Genomic DNA, 15,212 nt, shown 5'->3' on the forward strand with positions numbered 1-15,212 from the left:
ATTCAGCCCCTAGCCCAGGAACTTTCATATTGCCACAGGTGTGGCTGTAAAAGGGAAAAAAAAAAAAGATTTCTTTATGTATCTTTTATATTAATCCCTTATCAGATATATGATTTGCAAATAGTTTCTTCCATTTTGTGGGCTGCTTTTTCACTCTGTTGATAGTGTCCTTTGATGTCCAAAAGTTTTAAAATTTTAAGTCCAGTTTATTTTTTTGTTGTCATGTCTGTGCTTTTGGTGTCATAACTAAGAAATCATTGCTTAGGAGTTCCCGTCATGGTGCAGTGGAAATGAATCCGACTAGGAGCCATGAGGTTGTGGGTTTGATCTCTGGCTTTGCTTGATGGTTTAAGGATCCAGCGTTGCCGTGAGCTGTGGTGCAGGTTGAAGATGCAGCTTGGATCTGGCATTGCTGTGGCTGTGGAGTAGGCCGGCAACTGTAGTTCTGATTGGACCCCCAGACTGGAAACCTCCAAATGCTGCAAGTGCGGACCTAAAAAGCAAAAAAAAAAAAAAAAAAGAAAAAAGAAATTGCCAAATTCAATGTCATGAAGCTTCCCCCATTTTCTTCTTCTAAGAGTTTAGTAATTTTAGCTTTTACATTTATGTCTTTGATCCATTTTTAGTAAATTTTTGTCTATGGCATAAGATAAGGGACCATCTCCGCTCTTTTGCATGTTGGTAATTCAGTTTTCCCAATAGTCTGTTGAAAGGACTGTTCTGTTTGCATTGAATGATCTTGGCATCTTTGTTTAAAATTGTTTGAGGAGTTCCCGTCGTGGCGCAGTGGTTAACAAATCCGACTAGGAACCATGAGGTTGTGGGTTCGGTCCCTGCTCTCGCTCAGTGGGTTAAGGATCTGGTGTTGCCGTGAGCTGTGGTGTAGGTTGCAGATGTGGCTCAGATCCCGCGTTGCTGTGGCTCTGGCATAGGCCAGTGGCTATGGCTCCGATTAGACCCCTAGCCTGGGAACCTCCATATGCCGCAGGGGTGGCCCAAGAAATAGCAAAAAGACAAAAAAATAAAAAAATAAAAAATAAATAAAATTGTTTGACTATATATGTAAGAATTTATTTCTGGGACCTCCTTCCATTGGGCTATATGTCTGTCTTTATGCTGGTACCTCACCGTTTTGATTATTGTAGCTTTGTAGTAAGTTTTGAAATCAGTAAGAGTGAGACTTCCAATTTACTTCGAACAATTTCTTCCAAGTGTTGTTTTTCAAGATTATTTTGGTTATTTGGGATCCCTTGGTGTTCCATATGAATTTGAAAATAGATGATTTTTAATTTCTGCAAAAGATGCCATTGGGATTTGATAGGAATTGCATTGAATCTGTAGATTGCAATGGGTAGTATTGACATTTTTTTAAATGCAAAAACAATTGGTTTTATTATATTTGTGGATGGTTAGTATTGACGTCTTAACAATATTAAATCTTCCAATCCGTGAACACAGAATGTCTTTCCATTTATTTGTTCTTTTTTTTTTTTTTTTTTCCTGGCTGTGCCTGTGGCATGTGGAAATTCCTGAGCCAGGGATTGATCCTGAGCCACAGCAGTGAAAATGCTGAATCCTTAACCACTAGGCAACCAGGGAACTCCTATTTGTACCATCTTTAGTTTCTTTTTTTTTTTTTTTCCTTTTTTTTTTGGTTTTTACGGCTGCATCCATGACATATGGAGGTTCCCAGGCTTGGGATCACCACAGCCACAGCAACACAGGATCTGAGCCGAATCTGCTACCTACACCACAGCTCACAGCAACACCAGATCCTTACTGAGCCAGGGATCAAAGCTACATCCTCATGGATGCTAGTCACATTTGTTAACTGCTGAGCCACAATGGGAACTCACCATCTTTAATTTCTTTCAAATATGTTTTGTAGGTTTCAGTGGATAAAATTTTTTGCCTTCTTGGTTAATCTTATTCCCTTTACCTAGGTATTCTTAAAGTATTTTTTTCTTTTTGATGCTATTGTAAATGGAATTGTTTTCTCAATTTTCTTTATTGGATTGTTCATTTTTAGTATACAAAAACCCAACTGATTTTTGTGTGCTATTTATTTATTAATTTATTTATTAATTTATTTTGTCTTTTTAGGGCCCCATCCAAATCAGGATGGAGAGCTTTCAAACGGTATTTCTTTTTTTTTTTTTTTTTTGTCTTTTTAGAGCTGCACCTGCAGTATATGGAGGTTCCCAGGCTAGGGGTCTAATCGGAGCTGTAGCCACCAGCCTACACCACAGCCACAGCAACGTGGGATCTGAGCCGTGTGTGCGACCTACACCACAGCTCATGGCAGTGCCAGATTCTTAACGAACTGAGCGAGGCCAGGGATCAAAACTGTATCCTCATGGATGCTAGTCAGATTCGTTTCCACTGAGCCATGATGGGAACTCCTGTGTGCTATTTTATATTCTGCAACTTTGCTGCATTAGTCCTCACAATTTGTGTGTGTGTGTGTGTGTGTGTGTATAATGTACTTTTTAGGGTTTTATACATAAAGGTCATGTCATCTGCAAATAGAGATAATTTTACTACTTCTTTTCAGTTTGCATGCCTTTTATTTCTTTTTCTTACCTAATTGTGCTGGCTAGTATTTCCAATGCTATGTTGACTAGAAGTGAGGAAAGTAGGCATCGTTGTCTTGCTCCTGATTTTAGAGAGAGAAGGACAAACTTTTAGTCTCTCACCATTGAGTTTGATGTTCACTGTAGGTTTTTCATATTTGACCTTTATTATGTTTAGGTGCTTTTCTTCTATTATTCTATCTTTGTTGAAGATTTTTCTCATGAAAAAAACTGTTGACTTTTGTCATGCTTTTTCTGTATTAGCTGAGATGACCATATGTTTTTTCCCCTTTATTTTGTTAATGCAGTGTGTTATATTGACTGATTTTCATATATTAAATCATCTTTGCTTCCAAAAATACATTTCACTTGGTCATGGTATATAATCCTTTTAATATGCTACTGAATTTGATTTGCCAGTACTTGCAGAGGATTCATCGGGGTTGTTGGTCTCTAGTTTTGTTTCCCTGTAATGACTTTTCTTTGGCTCCGGTATCAGGGTAATGCTGGTTTCATAGAATGAGTTAGGTAGTATTCAATTTTTCTGAAACTCTTCAATTTTTGGAAGAGTTTAGGGAGGATTGGTATTAATTCATCTTTAAATGTTTGGTAGATTTCATCAAGGAAGGCATTGGATCATGGGTTTTTCTTAGTTAAGAGATTTTTGATTACTGTCTATTCAGATGTTCTAATTTTATGGTTCAGTCTTGCTATGTTGTGTGTTTCTAGGAATTGTCCATTTCATCTAAGTTACTAAATCTATTGGCATGAAATTGTTTATAGTACTCTCTTATAATCCCTTCTGTTTTTATAAAATTGGTAGTAATGTCCTCTTTCCTTTCTGACTTTAGTAATAGATGTGTTGTCTCTCTTTTATTAGTCAGTCTAGGTAATAGACATAAGTTTTAAATTTTGTATTGAAGTATAATTGACAACATTGTATTAGTTGCAGGTGTACAGCATAATTGTTTGACATGTGTGTACATTGTGAAATGATCACAACAGTAAGTCTAGTTACCATTTGTCACTGTTTTCTTTTCGTGTTGGGAATTTTTATGATTTACTTTCTTAGCAACTTTCAAATTTGCATTATGATATTATTGACTATAGTCACTATTTTGGACATTACTACATCCTATGGCTTGTTTGCTTTAAAACTAGAAATCTGTACCTCTCCATCTTATTTACCCCTCCCAAATCTCCTTTCCTCTGGGAACCGCTAATCTGTTGCTAATCTGTTTTCTGTATCTCTGACTTTTGTTTCTTCATTTGTTTTGGTTTTGGGAAACCACATAGAAGTTAAAATCATATGGTAGCTTTATTTCTCTGTGTAACTTGTATCACTTAGCATAATACCCTCAGGGTCCATCCATGCTGTTACAAATGGCAAGATTTAATTCTTTTTTATGGCTGAGTAGTATTCCATTGTATACATATACCACACCTTCTTTATCCATTCATCCATTGATGGATACTTGGGTTATTTCCATATGTCGGCTGTCAACATAGTTATGCATATAACTTTACAAGTTATTGTCAACATAGTTATGCATATAACTTTACAAGTTACATTAAATAGAACATTATGGTATGACTCAGAAACGCCACTCCTAGATACATATCCAAGATAATTAACAACATATCCATTTCATAAAAGATCCCCCAAAGCCAAAGCAATCTTGAGAAAGAACAAAGTTGGAGGTATCACACTTCCTGATTTCAAACTATATTACAAAGCTATAGCAATCAAAACAGTTTGGAACTGGCATAAAAACAAACACACAATCAATGGAACAGAATAGAGAGCCCAGAAAGAAACCTAATGCATATGCAGCCAACTAATCTACAACAAAGGAGGCAAGGATATACAATGGGTAAAGGACAATCTCTTAAATACAGTCAACATAGTTATGCATATAACTTTACAAGTTACTGTTTCCTTTCCTTCAAGTAAATATCCACAGTTGGAATTGCTGGATCATCTGATAGTTCTATTTTTAATTTTTTGAGGAGACTCCATGCTGTTTTCCACAATGGCTGCAGCAGTTTGCATTCCCACCAACAGTGCATGAATGAAGGTTCACTTTTCTTCACATCCTCACCACCTTTGTTATTTCTTGTTCTTTTGTTCATAGCCATTCTGACAGGTATGACGTGATATCTCATTATGGTTTTGATTTGTGTTTCCCTAATTATTAGTGATGTTGCACATGTTTTCCTGTGCCAGTTGACCATCTGTATGTTTTCTTTGGAAAAATGTCTATTCAGAGCCTTTTCCCATTTGTTAATTGTATTGTTTGCTTTTTCATTATTGAGTCGTATGAGTTCTTTATATTAATTTTGAATATTAACCCCTTATTGGATATGATTTGCAAATATCTTCTCCCACTCAGTAGATTGCCTTTTTCTTTTGTTGATGATTTCTTTTGCTGTGCAGTTGCGTTTTAGTTTGATGTAGTCCCATATGTTTATTTTTGCTTTTGTTGCCATTGCCTTTGGAGTTAGGTAAAAAAAAGCATATATTGCTAAGACCAGCGTCAAGACCAATGCCTTCCTTTGTTTTAACCTAGGAGTTTTATGGTTTTTGGTCTTATATTTAATTCTGTAATCCATTTTGAGTTAATTTCCGTGTATGGTGTAAGATATGGGTTTCAGTTTCATTCTGTTGCATGTGGCTGTCCAGTTTTCCCAACACCATGTATTTAAGAGATTGTCCTTTACCCATTGTATATCCTTGCCTCCTTTGTTGTAGATTAGATGGCTGCATATGCATTAGGTTTCTTTCTGGGCTCTCTATTCTGTTCCATTGATTGTGTGTTTGTTTTTATGCCAGTTCCAAACTGTTTTGATTGCTATAGCTTTGTAATATAGTTTGAAATCAGGAAGTGTGATACCTCCAACTTTGTTCTTTCTCAAGATTGCTTTGGCTTTGGGGGATCTTTTATGAAATGGATATGTTGTTAATTATCTTGGATATGTATCTAGGAGTGGCGTTTCTGAGTCATACCATAATGTTCTATTTAATGTTTTATGGAACTGTCGGACTCTTTTCCAAAGTGCCTGCATCACATTACATTCCTCCTGTCAGTGCGTGAGGGTTCCAGTTTGTCCGTATTCTTGTCATCACTTATTGTTGTCCATCTTTTTGACTCCAGGCATTCTAGCAGGCATGCAGTGGTTCTCATTGTGGTTTTGATTTACATTTGCCTAATGTCCAATGATAGTGAACATCTTTTCATGTGCTTATTGGCCATTTCTGTGTCTTTTTTGGAGAAACATTTATTAAAATCTACCTATTTTTAAGTTGGTTATTTGTCCCTTTATCGTTTTATTCTAAGAATTCTCTATATACTCTGCATACTAGTCTCTTATCAAATATATGATAGGTAAACATGTTTCCCATTCTGTGGGTTGTCTTTTCACTTTTTTGGATAGTATCCATTGATACTGAAAAGCTTCTCATGTGGAAGAAGCCCAGCGTATCTGTTTTCTTTTATTGCTTGTGTTTTTGGTGTCATTTTGTTCACCCGAACATTACTCTTCCCCTTGATACACACACACTCACAGGCCCTCAAAGCTTTTTTTTTTATTTTAGATGGGAGGATATATAAATAATTATATTTATGGTTATACCTCTTCTAAAAAATTCTCAGTGAAATACTCCATCTGTTTCAATCTGACCATCATTGACCATGCAAATCCCTAAAACCTCTTTGTCAATCAATACCCAGGGCTTCTCAAACCGTTGCTTGGTAAGGCTTACCAGGATGATCTTTATGGATGCTAGTCGGATTCCCTTCCACTGAGCCATGACGGGAACTCCACCAGGATGATCATGTACCCTGCCCAAGCCCCTAGCTCCTTGGTCAGGGGCAAGAAGTAAAAGGAACACTGATGATGAAATTCAGGTTAATTAAGGAATATGAAAGAGGTGGTAATTCTGCCACTTTGCCCCCAAGATTTCTCTCCCATCATCTTACATTATGTTTTTGTGGAAGAGAGATGTGACCCCAGGGTCCAGGCCTCTCGCTCTTTGGCAAATTCCTGTAGAGCAGTGGTTCTCAAAAGTCTGGTCAAGGGACTAGCAGTAACATCCATAGGGTGTTTGTTAGAAATACAGATTCTGGGGAGTTCCTGTCGTGGCCCAGTGGATGACGAACCAACTAGGATCCATGAGGATGCAGATTCAGTTGCTGGTCTTGCTCAGTGGGCTAAAGATCTGGTGTTGCCATGAGCTGTGGTGTAGGTTGTAGATGTGGCTCGGATCCCGCGTTGAGGTGGCTGTGGCGTAGGCAGGCAGCTATACCTCTGATTCGACCCCCTAGCCTGGGAACTTCTGTATGCCGCAAATACGGCCCTAAAAAAGGAAAAAAAGAAAAAAGAAAAAAGAAATACAGATTCTTGGATCCTCCCCAGACCTACTGAATCAGTAGGGGTGGGGCCTGATGGTCTGTGTTTTATGAAGTCTCCAGGTGATTCCCACGCACACTCAAGTTTGAGAACCTCTAGGGTAGAGTTTTTAGCTGGTACTACCCAGAGATTCCTGGGAAAATCTTATTTATCCAATGAGATGGCATTCTCGTCCTTCTCCCTCACTGCCTTATTGCAGCCTTATTGGCTCTTGCCAAATGTGACATCAGATACTTTTGGTAACAAAGTAACAGAAAATCTTAGACTAATCTGAGAATTTGATTGGCTTGCATATTCTATTTGAAAAGTCCAGAGGGAGGTCAGGTTTTTTTTTGGGGGGGGGGTTCAAGCAGGGCTTTGTGCTCCTCTTCACATCAGCTTTGTCTTGACACTGGCTTCCCTCATGGTTGCAAGGTGGCTGCCTGCAACCATCAGGACCCCATGCTTCCTCATTGGCTTCAGAGGGAGACATTGTGGTGTCTCACACCATTAGGCAGAACTCACCAGCCTTGCTGGTGAAACAGCCCTCAGGGCAAGAGGCACAGAATTTTTCTGCTTGGTTTAGGTGTCCTTTCCCTACTGGAGTTCACCCAGCTCTCATGGCTGTTTCACAAAGGGGAAGGAAAAATTGCTGGGTGTGCATGGGCAGGCAGCCGTGATGCATGCCCAGACACCAGGACCAATAAAACATCATTTTTGCAGTTTGCTCCAAATCCATTGTTCCTCTGCCTTTTCAGCCTTAGAGATACCCCTTCGGGGGGATCTTCTAAAGCAGAAACGTGGCTATGACAACCCTCGTTAAAACGCTTTGGTGCCTCTCCCCTCCTGCACATGCGCAGAGCTCTCATTAAGTTCATACTTTGAGATGTTCGAATTCTAGTTCCGGTTGACCTTTCGGGCTCACGCTTCCCATCCTTTTGAACCCTGTGGAATACTCCGCTGTTCCCCTGGTTCACACTTTTCTGTGCTGTCCTGACTCTGTGCTTGCTGTGTTTTGCCTGGAAAGTTCTTGTCCTCTTTCACTTGGCACATTCATCTTTCAAAAGCCAGCCCAGATGTCTCCTCCTCTGGGAAGCCCTCCAGGATAGCTCCCAGCTGGGTCAACCACTGTGGCCACAGGCTTCTGGGTAACGCAGTCACAATGTGCCTCATCATTTACTTCTGCATCTGCCTCCGACTCTGGTCTTAGAGCAGGGACCTGTCTCAATCAGCTTGGGTCCCCAGATCCCAGGTTAGTTATAGACTGGGAGCTCAGATAGTGTTCGTTGATTGAATACTTCTTTTGTGGCCCCCACCCTGCCTAGCCATGTGGGCTGACTGGTAGACCCTCAGTTGCTAGTTGCTGATGGGTTAAACTGATCACAAACGTCCTTTCACCAGATCCTGAGAAAACCTGGGCCACAGGCTGTTTGCTGCCCTCTCGAGGGAGCTGGGTGGACGAGTTGGTCCTTGATGTTGGGAGCTGTTGGATCTGGGTCTTAGTGAAGGTTCAGAGGCCATCAGCTTTGCACCCAGGAGCCCTGGATCCTGAGGAGCCTTCTTTCATCACAGGATGCCCTGGGCACGGTCCTGCTGGGCTTTCACTGTGGACAGGCACAGATACCCCACCCCGTTCAAAGAACAGATGCATCTGTTGCCATGGTGATTTTAGGGCAGTGCTTTCCATTAAAAAAAAAGAAAGATTACTTCTAATATAAACTTTTTTTTTTTTTTTGGTCTTTTTAGGGCCACACCCATAACGTATAGAGGTTCCCAGGCTAGGGGTCTAATCGGAGCTGTTGCTGCTGGCCTACACCACAGCCACAGCAACACAGGATCCGAGCCTTGTCTGTGACCTACACCACAGCTCACAGCAACACTGGATCCTTAACCCACTGAGCGAGGCCAGGGATCGAACCCGCATCTTCACAGGGACAATATTGTGTCCTTAACCCGCAGAGCCACAATAGGAACTCCTAAAACATTTCTTTTGAAGTTAACTTTAAAAAATTTTTTATTGGAGTGTGGTTGACTTACAAAATTGTATTAGTTTCAGGAATTCCTGTTGTGGCTCAGCTATTAATGAATCCAGCTAGGATCCATGAGGATTCGGGTTCAATCCCTGGCCTTGCTCAGTGGGTTAAGGATCTGGCATTGCCATGAGCCGTGGTGTAGGTCGCAGATGCGGCTCGGACTTGATGTTGTTGTGGCTGTGGTGTAGCCTGGCAGCTGTAGCTCTGATTCAACCCCCTAGCCTGGGAACCTCCATATGCTGCAAGTGCAGGCCTGAAAAGCAAAAAAAAAAAAAAAAAAATTGTGTTAGTTTCAGGTGTACAGACAACGTGAGTCAGTTATATACATACCTATTCTTGTTCAGATTGTTTCCCCATATAGCTTATCACAAAGTATTGAGTAGATTCCCCTGTGCTATACAGTAGACCCTTGTCACCTATCTATTTTATATATAGTAGTATATACATGTTAATCTCAACCTCCTAAGGGATTTTTTTTTTTTTTGCATCACATAAAAGGCACCAAGATGTGAAACTTTTTAAACCAAAACCACACACAAAAAAAGCCACTTTCAAAAAAAGAAAGGAGAAGAAAAACCCAACTATATTTTGCAACATGTGCGAGGACAGTTGGTCAGTATTACAAAAAGTTGGTTAATGGCGCATGACTCGGACACATGCTCTGATCGACTCTAAGGACTGGGTGTGGGGCAGTGACCCTTAAAGACACTTCGTCAGCGTTCATATGCAAATTGTGAAATATTATAGGTTTACTCCTGGCTGAGAATTAAAAGTCAGTACATTTATTTACGGGAATAAGACCAAAGCGAAGCTCAGAGCTTCCCAGCAGCCAAGGCAAAAAAGTGAAAAATATGGGAAGTGCAGGGGATTCCGGAGCTCTTGAATTGCGGGAGGAAGCAAACCAGATTAGCAGAATGCTCTAGCTTTCCGAGTGCCCGCCTGGGAGAGGAAAGGTCATGGGGACCTTGTGTAAGGGCGATGGGTCAAGGGGCGGTTTGACTGGAAGATGCAGGAACTGCCTGGGTTTGGCCACTTCTCATACTGACTTGATACCAGCAGCGGGTGTGTGGATGAACTGCGGTTCTGGGAAGGCATATTTTTGGTAGAAAGCCTAAATAATGTGGTCTAAGTGGGATGCTTCCCAGCAATTTCCATTGCTAGAGAGTCAACAAGTGAACATTAGTTGGTGTGACTTTTGCGTTGGGCATGTCACTGACTGTCTTGATGACATCGGAGGGAGAGAGGATTAGTGTCATTTTACAGATGAGGAAATCGAGGCTTGGGGACATGAAGTGGCTTACCTAGGGTCACAAAGGTGATTCAGTGGCACAATCTGGACTCGAACCTGTGCCTACCACTCCTTCCTCTTCAGCTGTCCCTGTTAGAGAGGGCAAGTGGCCGAGCTGTCCTGTGTCCACTGTATGTGAGGCTCGGGCCTCTTGCTTTATCAGTGTCATCTCATCCAGTCCTTAACAGTAGTTCTGAGGGGTCCATAGTGTTACCCCGTTCTGCAGAGGGATAGGTCATTGCCAAGGCCGCACAGAAGAGTGGTGGGTGGAGACTCGGAGCATGAGCAGGGGTTTCCAGCCTGGGGTTGGGGGTGAGACTTCAGGGTGAGCAAGAATCGCATACAAACATTTGTTCATATTTGCATTTTTCTGGGTGAGAAGAGAGCAGATGGCTTTCATGGGGCCTCAAAAAAAAAAAGAAAAAAAAAGGAAAAACCCAAAAAAGCCCACACCACCAAAATAAACAGAGCCTGAACCTCTAGAGTCAGGATGGAGTGACAGCAACAGCTCATACTGACGGAGCCTCACCTGGATGCCTGTGTCCTGGCAAGGCCGGGATGACTGTCACTCCTATGCGGTTTGGCCGTGGATCCCACCATCCCACAGGCTGCTGACTAGTAAGTGGCCGTGTGTGGTAACGAAGTTTTGCTTCTTTTCTGCTATCACCCCTGTGGCTGGGCTTTTTCTGTCAATTCATAGGATTAGCGGTTCTCTTTTGTGGAGCTGAGTTATTTTTATTTTTTTTTAGGGCTGCACCTGAGGCATATGGAGGTTCCCCACACTAGGGCTTGCATCGGAGCTGCAGCCCCCCCACCCCCCCACCCCGTGCCCCAGCAACTCAGAGCTGCCTCTGTGAGCTACACCACAGCTCATGGCAATGCCAGATCCCTAACCCACTGAGCGAGGCCAGGGATCGAACCTGTGTCCTCGCTGAGCCATGGCGGGCACTCCCTGAGAATTATTAAAAGACAGAATGATACACTAAGCTTCAAGATGTCGATGCTTGTGTCCGGGTCACCTTGACCCCTGGGAACAAGCGTGTTTGGTTGGTGGTTGCTTAAATGAACAAACGAATGAGTGAGGGGGTGATCGGAAGAAAGAGGTACCGCTTCCTCGTATTCTGGATTGCAGGACATTAATCCATGTCTGGTGACTTGTATTTTTGGACGACGGTCACCATAGTGGGTAGTGGTAGAGAGTAGTCTGGTCCAGGCAGGGCCAGATTGACCTCAGGAGCATCAGAGGCCATGTCCTTCTCCCCAGCAGGTGACGTGTGAGCAGCGGGGGCAGCCCCCTGCATTGACCCCTCCCGTGGCATGTAGCCTTGCATGGTGTGTGGCAGGCCTGTCTGCTGCCCTGGACCGTCTTGCCACCCCTGGTACCCAGAATCTCTGGTGTCCCTGGCCCAGCTTCAAGCCCCCTACTTGACCTGCTGTGGTTTCTTGCCTCCAGAGGTGGCTTATCCCCCTAAATATAGCTCAGAGGTGGGACCTAGGTAAGAGCCACAGTATCACCAAACCCATCTTACAGATGACAGAGTGGAAGTGACTTGCCCAAGGTCATGTAGTGAGCCATAGGCTTGGGATTTGGTCCAGCCCGCATCTTCATACTCACATCGCGAGGAAGCCTCTGGAAGGTGCGGCCACAAGTTTGGAGGCCTCATCAAAACACGGAGGCCACACCTCTCTCCTCTGGCTGGAGAGCTGGCTCTGGCCCAGCTGGGTCATGGCTGAGGTCTTTTCTACCTACAGTGATGGGCCGCCTCGACTGCCCCACAGCCACGGTGTCCGCCTCTGCTGAGCTTGGGTGGAGGGACTTTACGGCACGCAGGGGCCAGGAGCCAGGAGGTGGAGGAGGTGCGGGGAGTGCCTGGAAGCTGGTGTCACTTCCCGCTTCCCCACCCACCCCTGTCCATACAGTAAGAAAACAGAGAGGTGTTCCCGTCACGGCTCAGCAGAAGCGAATCTGACTGGCATCCATGAGGATGTGGGTTTGATCCCTGGCCTCGCTCAGTGGATTAAGGATCCTGCATTGCTGTGAGCTGGGGTGTGGGTCACAGATGTGACTCAGATTTGGCATGGCTGGGACTGTGGCATAGGCCAGTGGCTACAGCACCGATTCAACCCCTAGCCTGGGGCTCTCCATATGCCACAGGTGTGGCCCTAAAAAAAAAAAAGTAGAGTGAGAGAGAGAAAACATCTCAAAATGAGGGGAGCCACAGTGGGCCAGAAGGAGTGAAGATGGGAGTGACCCGGGGGTGGGGTGGGGGTGGGGCTGTGTCAATGTCCGTGGCACTTTTTACTCTAATTGGCCTTTTCCATCCGCCACACTGGGCTGGGAGCCCCTTGAGGGTCTGGATCTGGTGGTTCTCCTAGGGCCCGCTGCCTCCTGGGTGTGTGTTGAATGAATGAATGAATGAATGCCCTGGGGTTAGGAAACCTGCTCTCCAGTCCAGGAGCCGCTAGACAACCACGTGGGCTTGGTCCATTGCAGCCCCTCTGTGGGCTTCGGTTCTCCACCTGAGCTGGTGGTCAAGGCTTGATGTGTGGGCCAGGGCACCAGGCTCCGGAAGATGCAAGGAGGCCAGAGACAGGTGCTGGGATCCCGTGAGGACTTGGTCGACTTGTTTTGCTGGTGGGAGACTCCTGACTGTGGATCGTGGGAGGCCGGGGGACTGGCTGGGGGTGGGGGTGGGGGTGAGGGGCAGGCAGGGCGGGCCAGACAGCAAGAGGAGGGGGCAAGCCTGGCTGAAAAGGCGGGTTTCCATGGCACCTTGGTTTTTCTTTTCTTTTTTTGGGCTTTTTGCCTTTTCTAGGGCTGCTCCCACAGCATATGGAGGTTCCCAGGCTAGGGGTCCAATCGGAGCTGTAGCCTCTGGCCTATGCCAGAGCCACGGCAACGCGGGATCTGAACCGCGTCTGCAACCTACACCACAGCCCATGGCAACGCTGGATCCTTAACCCACTGAGCAAGGGCAGGGATTGAACCCGAAACCTCATGGTTCCTACTTGGATTTGTTAACCACTGCACCACGACAGGAACTCTGGCAACTTGGTTTTTCTTTTTCTGAAAGATGAAGTCCTCAAGCAATGCCTGGGTGGCAAGAGCCTCCTGTGAGAACTGGGGTCTGATTGGAGGGGCCGGGGGTGCGGATTGGACAGACCCGTGGCCGGAGGAAGAGGGGGCCGGGAGCAGGGGCACTGGCTGCTGGCAGACCTCCCTGGGGACTGTGCCCTCCTGCTGATTGTCACTTGGCCTTGTTTTCTCTGCAGATCATGATCGAGTTCTGTCCCGGGGGAGCTGTGGACGCCATCATGCTGGGTGAGTCTTCCTTGATCCCGGGCAGCGGGGCCGGGCTTGGCTCAGCCTAGGCCTGGAGTCCATCACCCCCTCCCCACCCGCCCCCCCGTAATTCCTGTGGCCCGTTTTGAGTGCCTCCCGACTCTGTCCCCTCTTGGGATCAGGGGTTGGGTTGCTGGAGAGGCTGCAGGACACTCGGAAGGACAACACCTCTTGTTTAAAAAGCCCTGTGTCCTTGAGCGGCTCCCTGATTCCCTCAAGCCCTCTTGGCCTAAGACAGCTGTGCTGCCCCTTTGCCGGACCCCACAGCACTCTCAGGAGGTGAAAATGAGATACCCAGGGGAGGGTCTTTGAAAAGTGGGGGTCACCACTTGTTTTCTAAGGGCTCAGTGGGGAAGTTGCCAGGTCTTGATGTCCCAGGCAAGCTTGAGTTACAACAGCAAATTCAAATATATGTATTTATGTATTTATTTTATGGCCACACCCTCAGCATCTGGAAGGTCCCAGGCCAGGGATTGAATCCGAGTCATAGCTGCGCCCTGTGCCACAGCTGTGACAACACTGGATCGCTTCACGCACTGCACTGGGCCAGGGCTGGAACCCACGTCTCTGTAGCTACTCAAGCTGCTGCAGTCAGATTCTTAACCTACCGTGCCACAGTGGGAACTCCCCCCAGATCTATTAGGAGTCACCATATTTTGTGAATGGTTACCATGTGCCAGATGTTGTGGCAGCTGCGTTCAGGTATATCATCCTCATGTATAAAGACAAAAAGAGCTTCTCTGTTTTATGACCAGACCGATGCTTAGAGAGGTTAAGGAGCTCGCCCAGAGTCACACAGCAGAGCTGAGATATGACCCCAGGTCTGGGGGACGCTGTCCCTCATGGCCACTTGCCCTGCATCATGCCCTGCTTTTGCCAGCCTGGTGGGCAGTGAGTGAGATGAGGCTGAGGTCTGCGGCCTGGAAGGCTGAGTGACATGTCCAGGACTCGGGGGCAGCTCAGGAGAGGAGAGGAGCTCGGTGTGATGCAGCGTGTTCTTACTGTGAAGAAGGTATTTCCCCCTGAGTTTATCTCAGGAATGTCCCAACTTACACGGCAGCCCTCTCCTGTCCTGAGCTGTAGAAATGCTGGCCTTCCTTGCAGAGGAAGTGCCAAGGTGGGCAAATGTCAGTAGGGACCAGGATATGAGCATTTGTGACATGGCCCTTGGGTACCTTTTCTCAGCAGAGATTGCCTTTGAAGATTTTCATTGTTCTGGGTAGAATATGACCAAAAAAAAGGTCATTTTGTCTGACTTGAGATGCACTAGGTAAGGACCATTCAGTCCAGTTTGGGGTGGGGGAGAGTTCCTGTTGTGGCTTAGCGGGTTACAGTCCCGACTAGTATCCATGAGGATGTGGGTTTGATCCCTGGCCTCAGTGGGTTAAGGATCTGGCATTGCCATGAGCTGTGGTATAGGTTGCAGACACGGCTTGAATCCTTTGTTGCTATGGCTGTGGCTTAGACTGGCAGCGGCAGCTCCAAACTTCTATGTTACAGGTGCAGCCCTAAGAAACACCACCGCCAACAAAAACCAGTTTAGGGGGAAAAAAGTGGGGGGGATATAGAGGGCTAATTTATTTGCA

The 15,212-nt window shown here is 45.2% G+C and overlaps 1 protein-coding gene across 3 annotated transcripts in view; it reads left to right on the forward strand.

Moving 5' to 3' along the window:
* STK10 (serine/threonine kinase 10) overlaps window positions 1-15,212 on the forward strand; it is a 136,636-nt gene that overhangs the window by 50,936 nt on the left and 70,488 nt on the right. For all 3 annotated transcript variants that reach the window (XM_021077114.2, XM_085002472.1, XM_085002473.1), the window contains exon 3: window positions 13,557-13,605. In XM_021077114.2, coding sequence (XP_020932773.1) covers window positions 13,557-13,605 — 49 coding nt within the window. The remainder of the gene's footprint in view (window positions 1-13,556; window positions 13,606-15,212) is intronic.

The sequence above is a fragment of the Sus scrofa genome, chromosome 16, assembly GCF_054392235.1.
Source record: "Sus scrofa isolate SSC_HxYL_T2T_F1_AM1 chromosome 16, Sscrofa_HxYL_maternal_Yorkshire_Landrace_v2.0, whole genome shotgun sequence".
NCBI lineage: Eukaryota > Metazoa > Chordata > Mammalia > Artiodactyla > Suidae > Sus > Sus scrofa.